The sequence below is a fragment of the Tachypleus tridentatus genome, chromosome 4 (genome assembly GCF_004210375.1).
Source record: "Tachypleus tridentatus isolate NWPU-2018 chromosome 4, ASM421037v1, whole genome shotgun sequence".
Taxonomy (NCBI): domain Eukaryota; kingdom Metazoa; phylum Arthropoda; class Merostomata; order Xiphosura; family Limulidae; genus Tachypleus; species Tachypleus tridentatus.
Window position 1 is genome coordinate 82,125,716 of NC_134828.1, and position 20,615 is coordinate 82,146,330.

Genomic DNA, 20,615 nt, shown 5'->3' on the forward strand with positions numbered 1-20,615 from the left:
TTATGTCAAATTTTTAGAACTTTCTAGGCTTACATTATTACATTTTTATCTTAACCCTATGCATTTAAATTACAGTATAAAAAATACAACTTATAACGGCTCTCTTTACTTTAAAACACAGGCACAGACACATTTAAGAAGACAAGAATACAGTGTAATGGGGTAATGTTATTAGTTAAGAAGAAATCTTTTAAGTTGAGTCTAAGTTAAGCTGTCCCAGACTCTATAAAGCATACCACTATTTACAACAAGAATTACATTCTTTTCGGAATGCAAGCACTACTCATATGACTGACTGTCATTCTCACTTCACAGTATGTTTGACATTGTAGCAGTCTTTTCCGCAAGAAATTAGGTGGCACCCTAGACTCAATTTACTGACCTAGCTAGATACATGAGTAACTGTGTTAAAAGGAATTTATGATTCACTTGACCTTCGTTTAGTGTCATATTATAATAATACACTTAGACAATTTTATATTTAATGAAGGAAATCGGATATATGTGATAACCTGCATAACAAACACACTTAAACTCTACAATCGATAATGATTAGAGAATTTAGGTGGTGAATTAGAATGCTTTAGTTTGTACATCATTGTCTATATTTTCAAAATAAATGGCTTTAGAATCAATAATAGCAAACAGAACCATCACGTTGATTAAAGAAGTGAAATAGCAACAACAACAAAAGTTATGAAATTATGGTTCACACAGGGGTGAACTTCTGCCGGCACTCATCGGTACTCATTTTTAAAGCGGTACAAGCATCACGACTTAATTGAGATGCTTCGTTATTTTTATGTTTACATATAGATTTTTTATTTTCTTGAAAACTGATCCACTTTAATCGGCTTAGTATCTTTTGTTTGTTTGTTTTTAGAATTTCACCCCTGACTTCAAGTGATTTTTGAATTTTAAAACAAAAATTTGGAGGGATGTGGAGTCTGGTTAATGTTTAACAATTTCGAGATGGCGCGAGCTACTGTTGTCTTTTGTCGGGATAACGGAAAGTGATGTTATAAGGAGTAAAACCTGAGCCGAAGATTTGGACAGCTTCTATCTCACGTACTGAGAAAAAACAAGGGGCTGCGTACTTGTTCTTTTAAACTTAATTAAATGAGCATTTGGCAGACTGTATGTATCCGTTGGTAAGTTTTTGTACAAATACACTAATAATAGTATTAGTAGTACTCAGTATTACTACTAGTAAGTAGTATTATTACTTTTACTATTAGAATTGTTACACTTACACTGTTACAAACATTTAAACTTTAAATAACATTTAAATTAATAGTAGAATTTATAAAGGTATTATATCTAATATTAGTTACAGTATACGTTTTATATATGTATATTTATATCAGTATTATTCATAACTTATGATCTTGATGTTTAACGTCAACATCTCAATATTTTGATTCTGAGATGAAATTTTAATTTTACAAGTTTTTATTATTTAAGGTTTAGCTAACTTTATGTCACCGTATTTGTGATTTTGGACTAAACTGGTGACTTAGAGGTAAAATTGATACATGAGCTGCTGTTTTCATTTCACTTTCAGGATAGTCCAGACTGTTTTGACTTCAGTGCTTGTAAAGTCAATATCAGTATTATTATTAACATTAGTGGTCACTGATAACTAATAACGTTGTATGTGGATTTATATGAGATGCAGGTGCCTGTCAACCAGTATCATAATTCCACATAGTACTGCTACAGTTTGAATACAATTGTCATCATGTGATTTAATACCAATGCTTCCAACAAAGATAAATGAGTTTCAAAACCTGATATTTACCAGCTTTAACTTCACTGCTGATGATTCTCTTGTTGAAACTTCATAAAATGTTATTGTGTATATAGCTTTAAATTGGTATACATGTTCCAATATAAATAGAATTGTTAATTAGTTGAATCTAAGAATTATAAAGGTGTCGAAAGCAAAATAAGAAGGAAAAGATTTTCTTAAAAAGATTAAGGAAAAAAATTAAATCATTAAAAGATTTCTATATCTGTGGCTTGTAATAGTAATACAATATGAATGGAGAGCTAATGTCATTTGCTCAACAATAGTGTGCTTGTGCTCTACAAATAACATATTTTTAATGTTACTGCTTAATACTCCTATGAAACTTCTTTTTAATTTAATAAAACACTGCGGAGTACCAGTGTCATTCATCTGTAATTACTGATATAGAATCAAATTCTCATTCTCAAAGTGTAATCTTTCAGAATTATTCTAATGCTAAGTCTTGGTTGTTGAATTGGCCATGTAAACATAGTCAAGACTGTTAATGGAATTTAACATGAAGAAAGTTATAAGTATCAGTTATATGAAAATCAGTCATTGTTAGGTAACATATCTTTTATTTTTGAGAAGTAATAAATTACCAATTGATTTGATACACTTGGAATAGGACTTGAAAAATGGTAAAGTTATTAATTTTTAACTGAGAGTTTGTAACCATAAATATACTATTCATAGTGTCAGGATTTAATAAGTATTATTCTTTTGTCTATTTTAGATAGAGACAGCCAAGTATACATAAAATAAATGTGCTCTAGGATTAGAATTAAGGAAGAATGTAAGAGAAAGAAAGATAATAGGGCCATTTTGTTCAACACAATTAACACTATACTGCCAATGCATAAAAGCAAAATAAAATACATCCCTTCACATTCAAATACTCTCCATTTTAAAATAAATCAAGTGATCTGTATTTGAATTTCCATCATCACAAGATGAAAAATGCTAAAAGTGTAAAAACAACCACAAAACAGAAATGGAAGTATATCTTTTAGTTGATTATTAATTGACTCAACCATAATTTTGATTATTGGATTGTTGGTGTAATTAAAAATAGTAATAATTGAAACATTAATTGATTGAATTGAAAGTTCAATTGAAATTGAGTATATGATCATTTTATCTGACATTGATTGATGCTTGTAAGCAATTGATTATATCAATTAATTAGTTTTACTGCTCGGCTCAAGTAAAACTGTATATTTGTATTAAATTAAAAAAAAACAGTGACTGTAATGAAATGGTAGCTTATACCTCTGACACATTTTCAGTATGTATGTTACTTCTTCTGTCTGACTGGTTATCAGGAGCTGTATGTCTGATATTTGTCCTAAACAGTAATTTGTACCATCCTTAGTAATATCCTGCATAAAAGAAAAACTCGTACATTACTCCTTTCATTCCAAAGAAATCAGATTTATGTTGAAAACAAAATAACTGTAAATGGCTGAAGCTTATTTTATTTTAAGGTGGACAATATGTATGACTGAGGTTTCCTTTCAGATGAAAACTACCCAAGTCAAAACTTTTATCTGACCACCCTGCTGTATTAAAGTAATTTTAAAGTGTCAGTATTGTAACTTTTAGCTTCTTGTTGAAAATGAAGTGAGTTCTGGACAGCGAACAATATATAACCTATTTTCAATGGCTATCCAACATTTGAAATAATTTTTGAACAGTGATGCTGTTGTGATTTTCCACTTTGGCACAAGAGTTCAATGCAGAAGTACATTCTTTTCTCAAAAGAGACTTTCAACCATTTCACTCTAGTACATGTATATACCTGCACATATTCAAGAAATAACACTTCCTTCATCATAAACTTTGAGTTCAGCTGAACTATCCCAGAAGACTCAATTTCTCATGCACTGATGGACCAGGAAGAGACATGAAGCTGACTTTAAGACATGATGATGAATTTGTTTAGGCATTTTGTGTTTTTATTAGTTAATGCAGACTTGTGTCTTTGCTTTAGAATTTCAGTTGCTGTGCTGATCTCTTATTCAGAGATAAAAATGAATATTATACTACAGAAGGCAGTCCTTCAGAATCAGTATATATATATTCTTCACTTCAAAGCTGCAGGTTCATTTGTACACACTTTCTCTTAGACTTCTTGATATTATCATAAAGATCTCAGCCATAATGAATAGTAGGCAAAACAAATTCCATTCACAGTCAAAGTTGAAACCCAGTTTATAATTAAAGAAATGATGAAACTGAAACCAGTTTTTTATATTAGTCAACCATTTTACAACACTGTATTTACAAATTTGTATCAGATAAGATAAGCTTACCTTCACTAATTGAAGAAGTACATAGTTATCAATCGATATTTTTGGGGTTAGTCATGATGCAGAAATACAAAATTCTAAAGTTATTGACCTCCTAAGCTTCAATAACAAGGTAATGTAGTTATAAATGGCTTTAAACTTTAATAAAAAACGAGAACATTTCAGAAATGCTACTTACCTTTCTGTACCACAAAGTTATTGACCTCCTAAGCTTCAATAACAAGGTAATGTAGTGAAGCTTGGAAATATGTTCAAGAATAATTATTTGAAAAGTTTCACATAGTAATGACTTTAGAAGCAGATATATTTTCTTTCAGTGATTTGAGATGGCTGGATTGAGTCTTTGCTAAGAAAACTTTGTCAGTTCTAAAATAATGGTGGCACATTTCTTCAAAAAATCATAATTGCTTTCTGTAATGATCAAAAACTTAGTTGTATCTATAGACACCTTCTGATTTTTGAAATTCATGGTATCTGACTATTTTAAATAATATTCATAAACAATGCAAGTTCTTAAATCCATAAGTAGGTATTAAACTTTACATAATATAGCAGCACTAGTAATATAAGGCAAATTCAAAGCTTTTCTTCTCCATGTGTTGCATGCATGTATTATTCATCTGTAATTGAGCTGCTTTCTTCCAATATTGCCATTTTACAATCTTAGATCATGTCACCTGATTTAACAAGAACGTTTGTTCCATCAACTTATAGGTTATGTCATATGAATATTATGCAGATCATATGAGAATGAAAAAGGTAGGTTTAAGTGTGATATTTTTTATAGATGAGAATTAGATGACAGCCTTTCCATGAAAATATTTTTGATGAAAGTCAGATACTTTTTTGAGGAGTAACTTTTATTTTTAGAATTTTCATCTAGTTTTTAATGAAGTAAGGCATACCACAAGGCTCAACAGGGGACAATCTAGAATTCAAGTGAAACTTTTTGTTTCTATAATATACTTATTAAGGTATGATATCACACATAATGTTATCATGTTAGTGTTAGGATCTCAGAATATCAAAAACAATAGGAATAGGATACTTTTGTAAAGATATCTATTAAAACACAGTTTGAACTAAATTTAAAAGTTTACAATATTTTAAACATATAGATGTTATTAATAAGGTCTGGTGCCTTCAACAGTTTTCACAGCATTGTGCACTTTTAAATGTAATTGAAACTGAGTTTTTTGTTTTTTTAACAAAATTCTTTGCTCTTTTCCTATGATTGAAGTTAGTGATGGAAATGTTGTGTATTAGCTACATTAACCAAGATTTGTTATTTGATGCCAAGCATTGTTTATTATTAAATAATAAAACCATTGCTTTTCTTAGAACAGATCCAGCAATCTGAGTCTTTATAGATTGATGTTTATAAGGTTCTGTGAGGAAAAATCAGATTGTAAAGAAAACATGAAATAAAAGTGAATAAGTTGTTAATGATATTTATAAATATTTGACAGATTTTCACAACCTTAAGTGATAGACAGTCAAAAATAAGGTTATTATTTTAAAATACCAATTTTAATTTAGGTTACTGAAGTTATAAATGGCTTTAAACCTTTATAAAAAACAAGAACATTTCAGAAATGCTACTTACCTCTTTGTAACCACAAATTTATTACCTTATATGCAGCTGCCACAAAACTTTCTGTGTATGCCACAAGCCTTCTACAAACTGTAACCCCTACTTTTGTCTATGTTTTATGCCAACTTATGACATAATCATAATAATGCTGCAACTGTCCCCCAATGGGAGGAAAGCACTCTAATATAGATTCATTATTTTCTTGGCATTGCCTGTGTTCAGATGTTGTTTTCATGTTTTATTTTAGTTTTTAAGTGTTTGATTAACTACCTTTCTTTATTCAGTGCTACATTTGTTCCATCCACATGATTGAAACTTCAGCCGTTACACTTTTACTTTATGCTACTTTCAACAAAGAGTGACAGAAAATCTCCAGTAGCCCAGACATTTGTTTTTCAGGTATTTTTTTCAAATTGTCTCAGTTTGTTTATGGAACCAATATTCTCTTATCCCTTTACTTAATAAAGCTTATGCCCAAGTGTAACAGGTTTCAAATAGTTTTTCCATGCTGAAGTACTATCAACATTGTGCATAATTTGAATTATACAAACTTATGGATCAGCGATGAAACATGCTGTAATGGCATGTTAACTAATGAGGTTCCTGATATTGTGTATCATGTGGTTGGTTCTCTTCTGCTTACTTTCCAGTTCAAGTCTCGCACCATTCTGTTTCAATGCCTTATCTGATGCATGCCTTGCTTGTGGATGATAATTTTGGCAAGCTTTTCCACATCTAACCTTTGCTTTTGGCTTTTCCCTCCTTGATGAAGAATAGGTACCTCTTTTTCTGTTTTTTATGCTGATAAATCAGGAATGTTATTTTTTCTTTAACTTGTTTATAATAATGATTCTTTGGTTGATTTTTTGTGTGACTCCTTTACTATGGTCTTAGGTCATAATATTTTTATGTTCAAAACCCAGTATTTTGTGTCTTTTTCTCCTTGCATGGGATGCTCCTATTTCTTTTTCATTCCACCTATCTGCTCATCTTTGTCTCTCTTTAGATTTTAGCCCTGTTTTTTGCTCTTCATTGCCTTACTGAGGCTCTTCATCATGATCTCAGTGGTTTTGATGGGAACACTTGTTCTTTGTATGTCACTTTGGTTTCAATTTTTTTCTCTAATGTTTCTGTTTTGACAGTTTTATTATTTTCGGGATCTTCTTAGTTAGGTTGCTTCCCTTTTTGGTGTCTGAATCCCCTCCTTTCAGATCCATAATCCTTGCCTTATTCCTTTTCTTACAAACCAGGTCTTTTAAATTATTCCAGATTCCATGGAAACCCTGGCTAAGGCTGCTCTCCAGCAGTTTTCTTTTATTTCTTTGGTTTCCCTACTCACTATTCTGTGGAAACTTCTGTCTGCTGCCAATTCTAAGGAATCACATCAGGCTGATACCTATCCTGTTCCTCATCTAACCCCTTCTGTTTGCTGTTTTCATCTCTGTCATAGGGCAAGTTAGTTGTCTGGCCCTTATCTTAGCATGATTCAGTGAATGCTACCTTCATTCTTCAAGAGGTATCTAGACTGGGCTGGCTGGTCAAACATTCTAATTCATTTTTAGCTCTCATATGTATCTTGTCCACTAGGGAGTTTTTCTTATTTCCTGTGGGGAATAAGCTCAACCCTTTTCATTTCTTTTTCATCTCAATGTTCAAGGCATTGCTCTGTCCTTTCATTCCTTCACAATATGTTATCTTTCTTTTCTAGTAGTTCTGACCCTTCTCAATTATGCATATGTTATCATATTCTCTTTTAATGGGCTCTTGGGGTTCAGTGATCCTCTTTTCTGACATTTTGTGTCTGTTATCTTTTCTGCATCTCTCTTTATCATGGCTTGATCACTCCAGTGCAACCTGGGGTATTCCATCCCAGTGTGAGTTGCAACTGTACACTGATGCTTATCTTTATGGTTTGGAGGCATTTCTCAATACCTACTTTTTTTATAGAATCTAGTCCCCAGAGGAGCTTTCTCATCATCTCTCTCAAAAGGTAACTGAGGCTTTATTAAGATTGTCATCTTATTCAGTTGTTGTTTTCAAGCCCCTTCATGTTGATCCTATCAAACCTTTTTGTGATTATTTCTTGCATTAACTGCTAGAGAAACTACTTCTCTCTGGACTTATTCTTTCTCTTTCAAAAATTCCTTTATTAGGTATACTCTAATCTAATTTGCATTGCAGTATGTCAGGTCCCAGGTTTTTTTTTTAATCTGATGGCAGGTTGCTTGTCTCAACAGGGCTAGATCCATTTTGCAAAGTAACCTTTGCATCCTTTGACCTTCAGTGGATTTGTGTTCCATTTTGGGTTCTCACTGATTGACACTTTTGTTATTCCTTTCAGTTCCACACTTCCCCTCCTTTGATCACCAATCTCAGACTGAATTGTTCTGGGTGTTGGTGCTGTGCTCTTGAATTGATCTGATCTCCTTTTCTGTGCCTACTCTATTCACCTATTCAAACATCTTCAATCTTTTTTTTTATTGTTGTTGTTCATCACTTCCTTCATCCATTCCCTCTTCTGGCTTTTACATGCCCACTCCCTAAAATCATTGTTATCATATTCTCTTGTGCCAGTGTTTCCATATTGGAGAATGCATCCCTACTCTCCAGGGAACACATGGCCCTTTGCCAGAAAAGCCCAAAAATAATAATGGAAGAAACAGTTAAGAGATGACAATAACCTAACAAAGCTACCACTTTGCTGTCATATCAGGGTTTTTTTTTCCTTTTCTTTCACATACACTCACTCCTAACAAGCATTTTTCATCAAAAAAAAATGAAAAGTGGGTAAAGAAAATGTTGATGTAGCTATTACACTTGCAAAAAGCATTTTAGTGTGTGGGAGATGCAAAAGAAAATTTACTTAGTTAGTGGGGTGCTACTATTTAAAGTATGAAAAACACTCTTTTATCATTTTGCTCTTACAATATATTTTCATTTTCCTTGTTTGTGGTCACTGTTCAATTATTTATGCCTTAGATGCCTCCCATACTTTGTCATTGAGACCAGTTGATGTTTCAACACCCATAATTTCATCCAAAGCTTTAGTCTTCCCACTAGGGTAATTAGATGTTTTCTCATTTTCTCTCCTCTCTGTTCCTCCTTGTGCTTTTGTAGCAACACTGATCATCTTTTGTGCCCTATATGGGCTATTCATTGCTGTTTTTAGTCATTAGTAACCCATTGCACTGTCTCATGATACTGATACATTTCCAGATGATTTTATCTGATGACAGTGGTTCACATCCACGCTTTGAAATTTTTCCCAATGGGTATTCCTCCCCTCTTGTTATACTAGTGGAGTATGAGTGAACACAGAAACAAGTTAGACTCTATTTCTCTTAATTGAAATTTAGGAAGTTTAATATAGGACAACCCATTACAATATCTCCCAAACAATTCCCAGTAGATATGCCCAGCTGGATGGGACTTGAATTTGCTTTGGAATGAAGGTGAGAACTTCTCCCTCCACCTGTTATTAAAGTCTTATAATTTAATATTTCTCCAAAACAAAATGGCCTAAAGCCTTATCCATACTACACATTCTAACATTTCACCCATCTTGCCAATACAGTAATCCTGGCACTAAACCTTCCTGACTTCCTTTGTTCAATTCTCTCTTTAATTAAAATATTGAATAAATAAATGAGAAACAAAAAATTGGGAGAAGGATATTCTCTCTTGAAATGATGTGGTGTCCTATCAGATGCTGCACCAATAGGTGACCCTGGTTTTGTGGAAGCTTTATTAAGCTTTCTGTTGCTGTTTCAAAAAGTAATTAACTTTTTTAATTGATCTACACTGACCCTTCCACCATTGTTAGTGTGGGATACTAACTCTTACAGATTGAGAGAAGTAAGAAATATTTGTGATGTTACCTTTTCCTTACCTGAAAATACAGGGTGTTCAGAAAGTCACTGTGCACTTATATATTTATTAACAGACATGTTTCAATATAGAGTACAGGAGGTAAATATGAATGACAATTATAATCAATGTTGAAAGTGACCCCTGTTGGCATCAATATAGGCTTGGATCCTTCTTTTTTTGTTTCTAAACATCGCTGTCAATTGCTGGCATGAAATAGACTGAGTGAATGCTGTTGTTGCTGCTTTCAAGTCATCCAGCATGCGAGGACGATCTCGAAATACTGCAGATTTTGCTGTTTCCTATAGATAAAAGTCTGGTGGATTAAGATCTGTTGAGCATGGGGGCCACACATCTTTGGAAATAATGCAGTCTCCAAAACATTCCTTTAATAACCGCATAGATCTGTGAGATGTGTGGGCAGTAGCACCATCCTGTTGAAACCATGAGTAATTGATTTTATCACTTGTCATCTGACCGATGAAGGTGTGAAAAATCTCCAAACAATAGTGCTTGGTATTTATTGTGTTCATAAAGAAAATAGGGCCAACAATTAGAAGTATGGAAATCACAACCCACACACCAACCTTGAAATCGTGGGGGTGTTTCGTTCAAACTGTGAGAATTATTGGATGACCACAATCTTGAATTTTGTGAATTAATGTAACCCAAGAGATGGAACCATGCTTCGTCAGAAAAAAGGTCACATCCAACACATTAGCTGTATTCTTTTCGATAAATCGGTTAAACCATCTGCAATAGCGTATTCGTTTTTCATTATAAGTTGCTTCCAGTTCTTGTACTACCATTATTTTGTATGTGAAGAGCTTTAATTTCTTTCTGACAGTCTTATGAGCAGTTCCAAGACCAATATCATGCTGCTGAGCTAACGTTCGTAATGATTTTGATGGACTTTGCATCACACTGTCAGAAATATCCAACAGTTTCTCCTCTGATAGCTTTGCTGGCCTTCCACAGTGTTTGACATCATCCACTGATCCTCTTTCCCAAAACTTATCAACAAGGTTACGAACTGCATTGCGATGTGGAACAGATGTGTATCTGGGAATTTTTCAGCAAATTGCTTTCGCACCACATCTGTGTATCTACCACCTTCTCAGAATATGTGTTTGACGAGCCATACACGTTCTTCAGTTGTTAAAACCATATTGGGATCAAAATCTCAAATATAATAAAATATGATTACAAAAATGCACAGTGACTTTCTGAACACCCTGTATATTTCAATTTGTTACGTATCTCTATACGGTACCTTCCTCCTTACTTCTAGTGCATTTTGTTTGCCTCATCAAGGATGAGCTAGTGCTAGTGCTCGAAATTGCTAAACATGGAGATTGTGTTGCCATTTAATTTGTAAAAGACCACAATATAATAATGACTGCATCATAAAAGGAGTTTGTTCAAGGTTTGTGGCATGTACAGGAAATTCCATGGCAGTTGCATGCATAATAGCTATTAGCTGTACAGAAAAGTAAGTACTTATCTGAAATAATTTTCTGCTAAGTATGATGTGAAATTTGCTGATTCTTCCTTGAAGATAGAGATTACTTGAGCAGCCTTTCATAAAATAAGAATTTTAAGTATATATTTTGCCCTGCTCAAGCATAGATTTTTAAATCAAACTATTTAGGATGCTCTGTCAAAAGGTGACTAATGTTTGAGATCTGATAAGTATGAATATGCTTATGTGGTTGAGCATTGTACACTGTAGTAGTACAGTTCTTGTATTCCATGTAAACAAAGTTTCAGATAGTCCTTCGACTACTAAAAGACCACCTTAACTGATAAAGTTTGAATTTTTTAGTTATTGTTACTTGACTTAATAAACAGGAAAAAAGAATTCCCCAATTAATTTCACTTGTGAATGGATCAAAGATTTTTCATGGAAGCTGAAGTAAGGTTATTTTTATATAAATAACCTACCAGTAGTTAAAACACTTGGAATACATTGCAGAAATACCATATCAAGCATGTAATATAATGTGCATTGAAAGTTTAAGTGTTGAATTCAATATTTTCCAACTAAGACTTTGAGATATGCAGTGGTTGATCAGTCTCTCTATACTATCCAAGCAGTGTTCTGTTGCTAATGGTAAGTCAAGAAGGATGTTGGATTGTATCTACAGAAATATTGGATAAAAGTCAAAAGAGGTTATAATTTGATTAAATAGATCACTGCTTATGTCACATTTGGATTATTGTGTTCAGTCTTGCACTCCTTACCTTAACAAGGCATGAACTGCTAGAAGGGGTTCAGAAGAGAGCCAATGAGATGATACTTGGAATGGAAAAATTATTGTTACATGAGGATAGGCTAAAATATCCAAAAATGTTTTTTCTTGTTTTATCATCTGATTGCTATGTTTAAGATTGTTAAAGGAATTTATGGTGTTGATGCATCTTCTTTTTAATACTTAATGGTAGGACTAGCAGCACAACCATCATCATCATCTGCCACTCAATTCCGTCAAGGAACATAGGGCCACAATCACTTGCGGTTTCAGTAACACGTGTTTAAGTGAGTAGGTTGTTAGCCCACTGCACTGAGCCGTCCCTAATTTAGTAGTGTAAGACTAGAGGGAAGGCATCTAGTCATCACCACCCACCGCCAACTCTTGGGCTACTCTTTTACCAACAAATAGTGGGATTGACCGTAACATTATAATGTCCTCACGGCTGGGAGGGCGAGCATGTTTAGCACGGCCGCGAACCCATGACCCTCAGATTACGAGTCACATGCCTTAACGAGCTCGGCCATGCTGGGCACAGCACAACTATACATTTTGGTAATTAAGATAGAAGTCTTATTTAATGAAGATTTTTTTTATTTTTCTAAGAGGGCATTTAGTTTTTGGAATGGTTTGCCTTCAGATATGATGGAGACAGTAAATTTAAGAGAAGGCTTTATAAATGTCTGAATGATAAGGGCTGACTGAATTTTTTTTAAAAATAGTTTTAGTGTAGTTAAGTGGAAGGGAAAGCGTAGATGGACCAGTAAGCCCTTGTTGGCCTTAGATATTATGTTATGAGTAAATGTGTAATACCTCAAGGGCAGTTTTAGAGACATGGCAAATCTAAGTGTGTCCTAGCTGATTTTGTCACGAATTGCATTTTTTATTGATTACATTCACAGCCATCATTTCTGTTAAATCAGTTATGATACATTTGTATTTCGTATTGTTGCAATAAAGGTTCTTGATATATTTTTAGGTGTTTTTGCTCAGTACATCCCATCTGCTGTTTTCTCATTGGTACATCTTGTGCATGTGGTTCTGCATCTGGCAGATGTGTATATTTGGAGTTGTCAAGAAATATTTCAAACATAAATTGGTTAGAGAGACCATGAAAAAATGTTCTAATAAATATTTTATTACAGTTATAGAAACACAAACTTTTGTGGAGTTGATTTAAAAAATGTTTCTTTTATTGTAGATGTTGAATGATGGAAATAGGAGCCAACACCAATAATTCACCAAGACAAATTCCTGAAATCACAAGTACTAAAAAGGAGAGTGTAGGAAAAAATATCAGTATATATGTTGCTAACAAAAAAAGAAAATTTATATATAGAGGTAGCATTACAAAAAGAACTTGTGAAGACTGTGGCCATGTGTTTTGTTCATCGTCTAATTTAGCAAGACATAAACGAGACAATCGGTGTGGCCGATTGCACACATCACATCTTTCAGGATCATGGAATTGTCGCAGGTGTAAGCAAATCTATAGGTTTTATCCACTATATGTTAAACATATTAAAATGTGTGGTAAACAAGCAGAAACAGTATCTTCCCTTCACAATGAACCACAAATGGAAAATAAACAAACAAAAATCATAGAGCAGACAATTCCAAATAAAAAATTAGGTGGTTTTCGTTCTGTACTTCAAAAATCTTTTAATTTACCCAGTAAATGCAAAGTATGTGGATTGAATTTCAGGTCTATTCTTCACTATAAAACTCATTTAAGTAGAAAGGGTTATTGCAGGCCTCGTCCTTTCACATGCTACAGTTGCGGGAAGATTTTTGATACTATACACCACCTGGTGGCTCATGAAAATAGAAAGTCTCCTTGTGTTTCTACTGAACTATCAAGTCCAGAAAAAATGGCTTCCGACAAGACAGACTTGCTAAGGAATACATTTGATGTGAAAAATTATAACTCAGTGATGGGACCTGAGTTAGAAAATCAAAGACAATATTTTAATTTTACAGGCCAAGAAAAAGAGGTCAACAAAGAAGCAGAAGCTGGTGAAAACCAATGTGAAAAGTGTGGTATAATTTTTGATTCTCCTTTCCTGTGTCAAAGACACAAGCTATATGACTCACCTTGTGCCATAAGCTCTGCAACAAGTACTGGAGACAACAGCTCTCCTGATATAGTCAAAAGTTCATACAGCAGAAGAAACCTTCGTGCTAGAATACCATTTTCAGTTCATGCACCAAAGAGACATTCAAAACGAGAACATCAGTGCAAAAAGTGTGGTTATGTATTTTCAAGAGCTTATCGATTAAGAAGCCACTTAAACAGGAAGTTTCCTTGTGTTCCATTACGTCAACATTTTTTAACAACACACAGTCGCTCAGCAAGAAAGACTATGCCTCCAGCAAGACTTCAGAATGAATTTTTATATCAAAACAATCTTGAATTAGCAGAACAGACCTCTCAAGATGAAAAATCAAAAAAACATTACAAAAGTGTACATAGTAAAATCCTAAAGAAGTACCAAAAAATCACATCATGCCGACCCAAAATAAACATTGAGCCAGAGATAAAACCCCCAGTTTGTGAATTTTGTAACAAAACATTTGTGAGTGCAAAATCTTTCATTAAGCATATGCAGCTTCACCCAGGGTTTGTTGCTTCCAATCATCCTGTGAAATGTCCAGGTTGTCCAGAAGTGTTTCCTAATCCAGATGATTTATTTGAACATCAAAAAGCAGAGAAGCATTGGGGACCTATGATGTCTCGTACCCGTGAATGTGAATGTCCATTCTGCGGGAAGGAATTTCTTTATATTGGACGTCGGAATAGTCATGCTAGGTTAATTCACATGCAGTCCAACCCGAAGGAGGTCAGAAAGTTTTTAGATGAGACTACTTGTAATATTTGCTATCGACAGTTTGTGGATGCTTATGAGACATATGCACACATCCAGTCAGAGCACCAAGGTGTATCACCTCCAAGTTTAGAGAGGAATTACATTTCTGCTTCAGAGTCAGAAAGTTTATCTATACCAGAAGAAATTATAGTAAACAAACCTGAGAGTTTGAAGAAAAAAATAGAAACTATGACTCCCAATTTACTTGCTTTAATGAAAAAATATCCTACAAAATGTCCTTTCTGTCTCAAGATTTACTCATCCTCATATGTCCGTGATCGACATCTCAAGTGTCACACAATGGAAAAACCATTTGTTTGTTCGTGGTGTAAAAAATGTTTTCCTCGTTCAGAACGTCTTACCCGCCATTACCAACAAGTTCATAATGACCTACTTTTGTTCAAGTGCCTTGGATGTGGAATGAAATTTCCCACTCGATTACAAACGGTTCAACACATTGGAAAAGCTCATGCTGGTGCTTCCAGATCAAGTCTCCTTCATGAGATCAAACTTGAGTCTTCAAAAACTGTACAGCCACTAGCAACAGAAATGTTAAAAGAGGAATGTGTAAAAAAACCTTTTCATTATCCAAAGCCAGGGCTCATTTTATCACCTGATGACACTGTTCGTGGTATTTACTCATGTGAGGTTTGTGGCATTCATAATTTTACCAAAATGACTGCTCTCCATCGTCACAAAAAATCTGGTTTTCATAGAGAGAATTTGAAACAAGTTAAATCACAAACATCAAAAAGTTTGTCAGGTACTAGAGTTTCAGTGAACTACAACTGTTCTGTTTGTGATGTTTCTTACTCCAACATTGTTTCTTTTGTGCCTCATCGACTTAGCCATTTCCAGGTAAAGAACTTGGATCCTTCAGAAATTAATGAAAACAATCCATATAGCTGTGAAATTTGTCAGAGGTCAATTGATCATCACCAAAAAGTGCAGGCACATCTTCTGTGGCATCTTCAAGCAGATCGCACTTCAAGATTAATCAACTCTACAGACAGTGGAGCTGTATCACAGGCAAAGGGTATCTTAAGTGACAAAATCCTCATTCCAGGAGACTCATTTCATGGCAAAGCAGATGTTGAAATAGGTAGTAAAACCAAATCTTTAGAAAATGTTGCAAAGAAAAGTATTCAAACCTCAGTAACACTGCAGGGAAATGTTTATAACAAATCACATGTAGAAAAAATTGCAGTGGATGTGAACACTGAAGAAAAGTCTCAAAAAATGCATTTACTTGCCAGAAATGTGAGACTATGTTTTCTACAAAGCAACATCTCACAACTCATGTTTGTCACTTTTTTCCTTTTAAAATAACTTCAAAAGACTATATAAAGTCTAGCTCTGAACATAAATCATTTTTTTCCAACACTGATGTAGATCATCAGTCCACTATATTGGATGACTCTTTAGCTTTTGATGATTCTACTGTGACTTGCACTCACTGTTCATTAAGGCTTTTTTCCCCTAAAGACCTAGAATGGCATGAAAAAAGTTGTAGTAAAGTGCACAGTTCTGAAAAGATTGATCTTAATTGCACAAAAACTTCCAAGTTGTATCAGTGTAAGTATTGTTGCTGTGGTTTTATTACATTAGAGATCTGTCATGAGCATGAGCGAGCATATTGTAAAAAGTCTCAAACCTGTGAACATTGTAGACTAGATTTTAACAGTCATCAGGATCTCATTGACCACATAGAGAATTATCACAGTGCTAATCACCAGCTGAAGTGCTATGTATGTGGACAGGCATTTTACAGTCCAAGAGTTCTCAAAAAACATCTGGAGTCTCATGAAGAGGAAATTGCATTCAACTGTTTGTATTGTGCAGCCTTTTTCTCAGACTTGAAGAGTCTTTTTGAACATCTTGAAAGCCATGAAGTAAAACTGAACTTGCAACAGCACTATGATATTGATCTAGAAAAGGAGGATATTCCTAATCAAGCAGAACCTGTAAAAAATTATAACTCAGAGAAATCTGTTAAAAATTTGAAATTGTTCTGTGTGGAAGATTCAAAAATTAAATTTCATTGTCCATACTGTCCTCGAGGTTATAAAGACAGAGCTCATTTTCGAGAACATATAGTTATTCATGAACCATTCCATTGTGAAGTGTGTGGAGGGGTAGAGAACACTGTTGTTGGGTTTAGAAAACATCCTTGTAAACTTCCAAATGGAAATTTGGCTACTGGAATTCTTTATCGAAAGAGCTGGGGAAAGAAGATGATCCAACTTGCTAAAAAGAAACGTTTCAAATCATTTAATAGTACAGCTTCTGCTAAAGCTGCATCTGTTGATCAACAGGAATGTAAATTTGAAGGTAATGATTGTGATAAAGGTGATGGGTCAAAAGATTTAGCTACAATACAGCTAAAGATTACAAATGATTTATCAGAAAAGTACAAGGAAAAAATTGAAAACTACTCACAGAAAACACTTGATAACTTAAGAGAGAACTTTTCTCAGCTACTCTACTTCTTAGTAGCAGATCCAGAGCTTATGGAACAACTTGGTTGGGGAGTGAAACTTATTGATACTGTATTGGATGATGTTCTTTATCACATGGAACAGCAGCCTGTAGGATACCAAGACAAACAAACTGAATTGGAGCGTCTGCGAAAAAACATTCAGCTTTTGCTAAGAGTTTCTGTCAAGGACCATGTTATGGATGATGTTGAAAGAGGAAGAAAGGTTATTGATGAATTAGTGCTGGAAATGTTGGAGATGTGCACTTCAAAGTTGAGTGAAGATTCACTTGATATTAATAGAGAATGGAGTTCTACCACGGATTAGATTGTTATTATTACATTTAAATGGATAAATGTCTACAAACTTCAATGTAAATGGTGAAACCCTTGCTACTGAGTAATTAATACTTACTTGAATTCAAGTTACTGAAATAACAAATAGTTTGGAAAACAGTGAGAAAGTACTATGTTTATAACTTGTACAAAATAAGAGATAAGATCATTTTGTTAATGGCATTGAAATGTGTTTTGAAGATGGCAACTAAAACCAGTATTTATATTATAATACACTGTCGACAAAATGAGAAACAGTTAATAAGTCTATTCACATATTGGTGTTTGAAGAGGAAGACAAAAACACCTGTGGTATTATGACAGTGGTCATCCTGTTCATTCAAAAGCTACTAAATATATTCAAATTTTAATGCATCTGTTCTTCATGATCTACTTGTGTATTTGATATTCAACTATGATTTGGAAGTGAGGAAACAAAGTGTTGGTTGGTTTTACATACTGGAATGGTAGCTGTCATGTTCTTTCTAAAACTCCATAAACATATTTACTTTTTGATTTACATTTGTTATTTATTAAGATTTCAACAAATAGTTTATAATTATTTTAATCTAAATGTTCATTCTTTGTTGTACAATTTACTGGAGTGTTCTTCCAGTTTGTATTACATAATTTACATTTAAGAAAATTTTTACGTAACTGTAACTAAACTAATAATTGTGAAGAACAACTCTGCATGAGATCAGAGGCAAATATTATCAAGAAATATCTTGGTGTACTGGACATACTGACATTGTGTGAGTGGTGTATAAAGTTTCCCTGTTTATATGTGTTTATTTTTCATTGTAGCAATTTACTGAGTATTTTTAGGCTACAGTTGTTAAATAGTAACTCGTTTAATTTAAATCATTGTCACTGTTTAAAGAACAAATTTCTCAAGTGTTCTTTGAATGCTGTCTGAAAAAAATTATTAATGGCAAAAAGATTGAAATTTCTTATTGTTGTGGGTTATAAATTGTAATTTTTTAATGGCATCCTGAAACTTAGTATCTGTTACACAAACTGTGTACACAATTTCTTTTTTGGTTCTTATAATCTCAAGTTTTTTAACTGCAACTTGGATTATGTCCACATAAATGAAAATATTGAATTCTATTTTTATGTTGCTATAATTCAGAAGTACTTTCTCTTTCTGTTCCATAACCAGTCTGAACCATTGCATTTGTTTATATACATGTTTATGTGCATCAGGCAAAAGGTGATACCATGCATGAGGTTCAGCTTCTTTATAAATAATACAACCATTGTTCAAATCTTTTATATTTTCTGATTTTTTTTATCATTCTTCATGCTTATTAATGGACTAAAAAACAAATTAATCTTTTGAAAAACATCTGTACAAATTTCCCACTTGGCAGTGCTAAAGTTATGATTAGAAGTTTCAAAAAATAGTCATTGTAATATTTAATGGACATATAATATATAGTTATCTTAATTGAAATATTAAACCTTTTATGGCAGTGGCTCTCAGCCTTCAGTACAAATGCCTCCAGGGATATGTGAGGAGCTTAAAAAAAATACATTCAAGTGAAAATCGACAGGTATCCCTCTATGATGTCAGTGAAGCACAAAGGTTCAAGAAGTCTTAATAGAAACCATATAACCTGAGTGCTTTCAAAAAATGTGAACATTTCTTCTTCAGGGGGCAAATGTGCATACCTCAAAATTGGGAGGCAATCTTGGCAAGTTAACAATATTGCTAGGTGGTTAGTGGAATTTGCTAAACAGTAAATTACTAGGTCCATTAATTGATCATGGAACTTAGATATATTACAATCACAGGAAATAGTAAAAAATGGAAAATACTAATTTTGATTAGTTGATTATTTTGGTGCCATGAGACTAATTGATTAAGGTGAACAAATTTGATTGAATTGAAAATAACAATAAAAAATTATAGTAACAATGTTTCATTTACATAAGTAATTGAAAATAGGGAAACATTAACTTTTATTAATTGACTATTTTGATTAATTAAGTTAATCACCCTAGGGCTAGCCTTAGGAGGGTGCAGAGCCTGAAGTGAGTACTCAGGAGTACTCGGCCAAAGGATAACATAAAACACGAATGAAATAGCATTTATATACTCACAACGAAATGTAGTGTTTATTTGTAGTTAATAATGATGCTGATTAGAAGTGAGTGATACTAAAAAGAGTAAACTGTGTATGATGTAGTCAATTAAAATTAGTTAACTTTTTCTGCTTTCATAGAAGCAAATTTGTTTGAGTAACTCATTATAGTCGAGCCTTTTGGATATATCATGGTCAGTGTTATCACAATCAGTAAGAATTGTTTAAGATTGACATTACCACTGTCATTTCACAAGTGTTCCCTCTTTAATTTGACAATCTTCTGTAACACTGGTTTCTGTTTCATCTATATCCTGCTCATTGTTAGTTGTGGTAGAAATACTTGGCTTAAGAAACTTTTCCAAACCACCAGAATGCATTTTGGTATCCTTTTCTATTTTTGGCTTCTTTTTCTGTCTTCCTGATTTATATGTTCTATAAGCATCTCTTTCTTGATTCGTAAATGACTCAGCATCAAAACTAATTATCTATGAGTAGTGTTTTGTCTAGAAAACAAAGTATGTAACAATGTAAATACATTACAATCCTTCCCAAAGACAGTAATAACTTGTACAGGTCCCTATGTTTTGACTTGACAAAAGTCATTCAATTATTTTAGGCAATGGACAATGCTGGGTACTCTAAGTTACAAGATTGGAGACAGTTGCCTCAGTAACCTTACTCTAAGGCTGGCCCTGAATCACTAAGCTGTAAGCTCACCAATGTATTCTGTATTCTTCATTCACATGTTGTTGACCTCAAATTATTTATTTCAAATTTCCATTTACATTAATATAAACAACTCTTCAGTTTTTTGAACAAAGTTTACTCATCAGGGATACACCATTGGCTCACAAGCCTGATTAGTCAGTATTTATCAAATTTGTAAGTAGCTCATTTTTGAATTAATGTAGCAGTGAAAACTAAATTAAAGTCATTTATTAGTGCATGTTGTTGGGTTTTTTTTATTAGGTAAAAGTTTATTAAAACTTAATTTTTGAAGTAAGAATGAAGATGGTTCTTCTTTGT

General features: G+C 33.4%; 1 protein-coding gene across 3 annotated transcripts in view; it reads left to right on the forward strand.

The window, feature by feature from the left end:
* The first annotated feature begins 1,006 nt into the window (after positions 1-1,006).
* The window catches only part of LOC143249554 (neurolysin, mitochondrial-like), a 66,315-nt gene continuing 46,706 nt past the window's right edge, over positions 1,007-20,615 (forward strand). The window contains exons 1-3 of one of the 3 annotated variants that reach the window (XM_076499598.1): positions 1,014-1,151; positions 5,983-6,097; positions 13,019-16,157. In XM_076499598.1, coding sequence (XP_076355713.1) covers positions 13,026-16,013 — 2,988 coding nt within the window. In that variant the 5' untranslated portion in view covers positions 1,014-1,151; positions 5,983-6,097; positions 13,019-13,025 and the 3' untranslated portion in view covers positions 16,014-16,157. Of the gene's footprint in view, positions 1,152-5,982; positions 6,098-13,018; positions 16,158-20,615 lie in introns of those variants that run through there. The other 2 variants (XM_076499597.1, XM_076499599.1) reach the window with 2 other exon arrangements.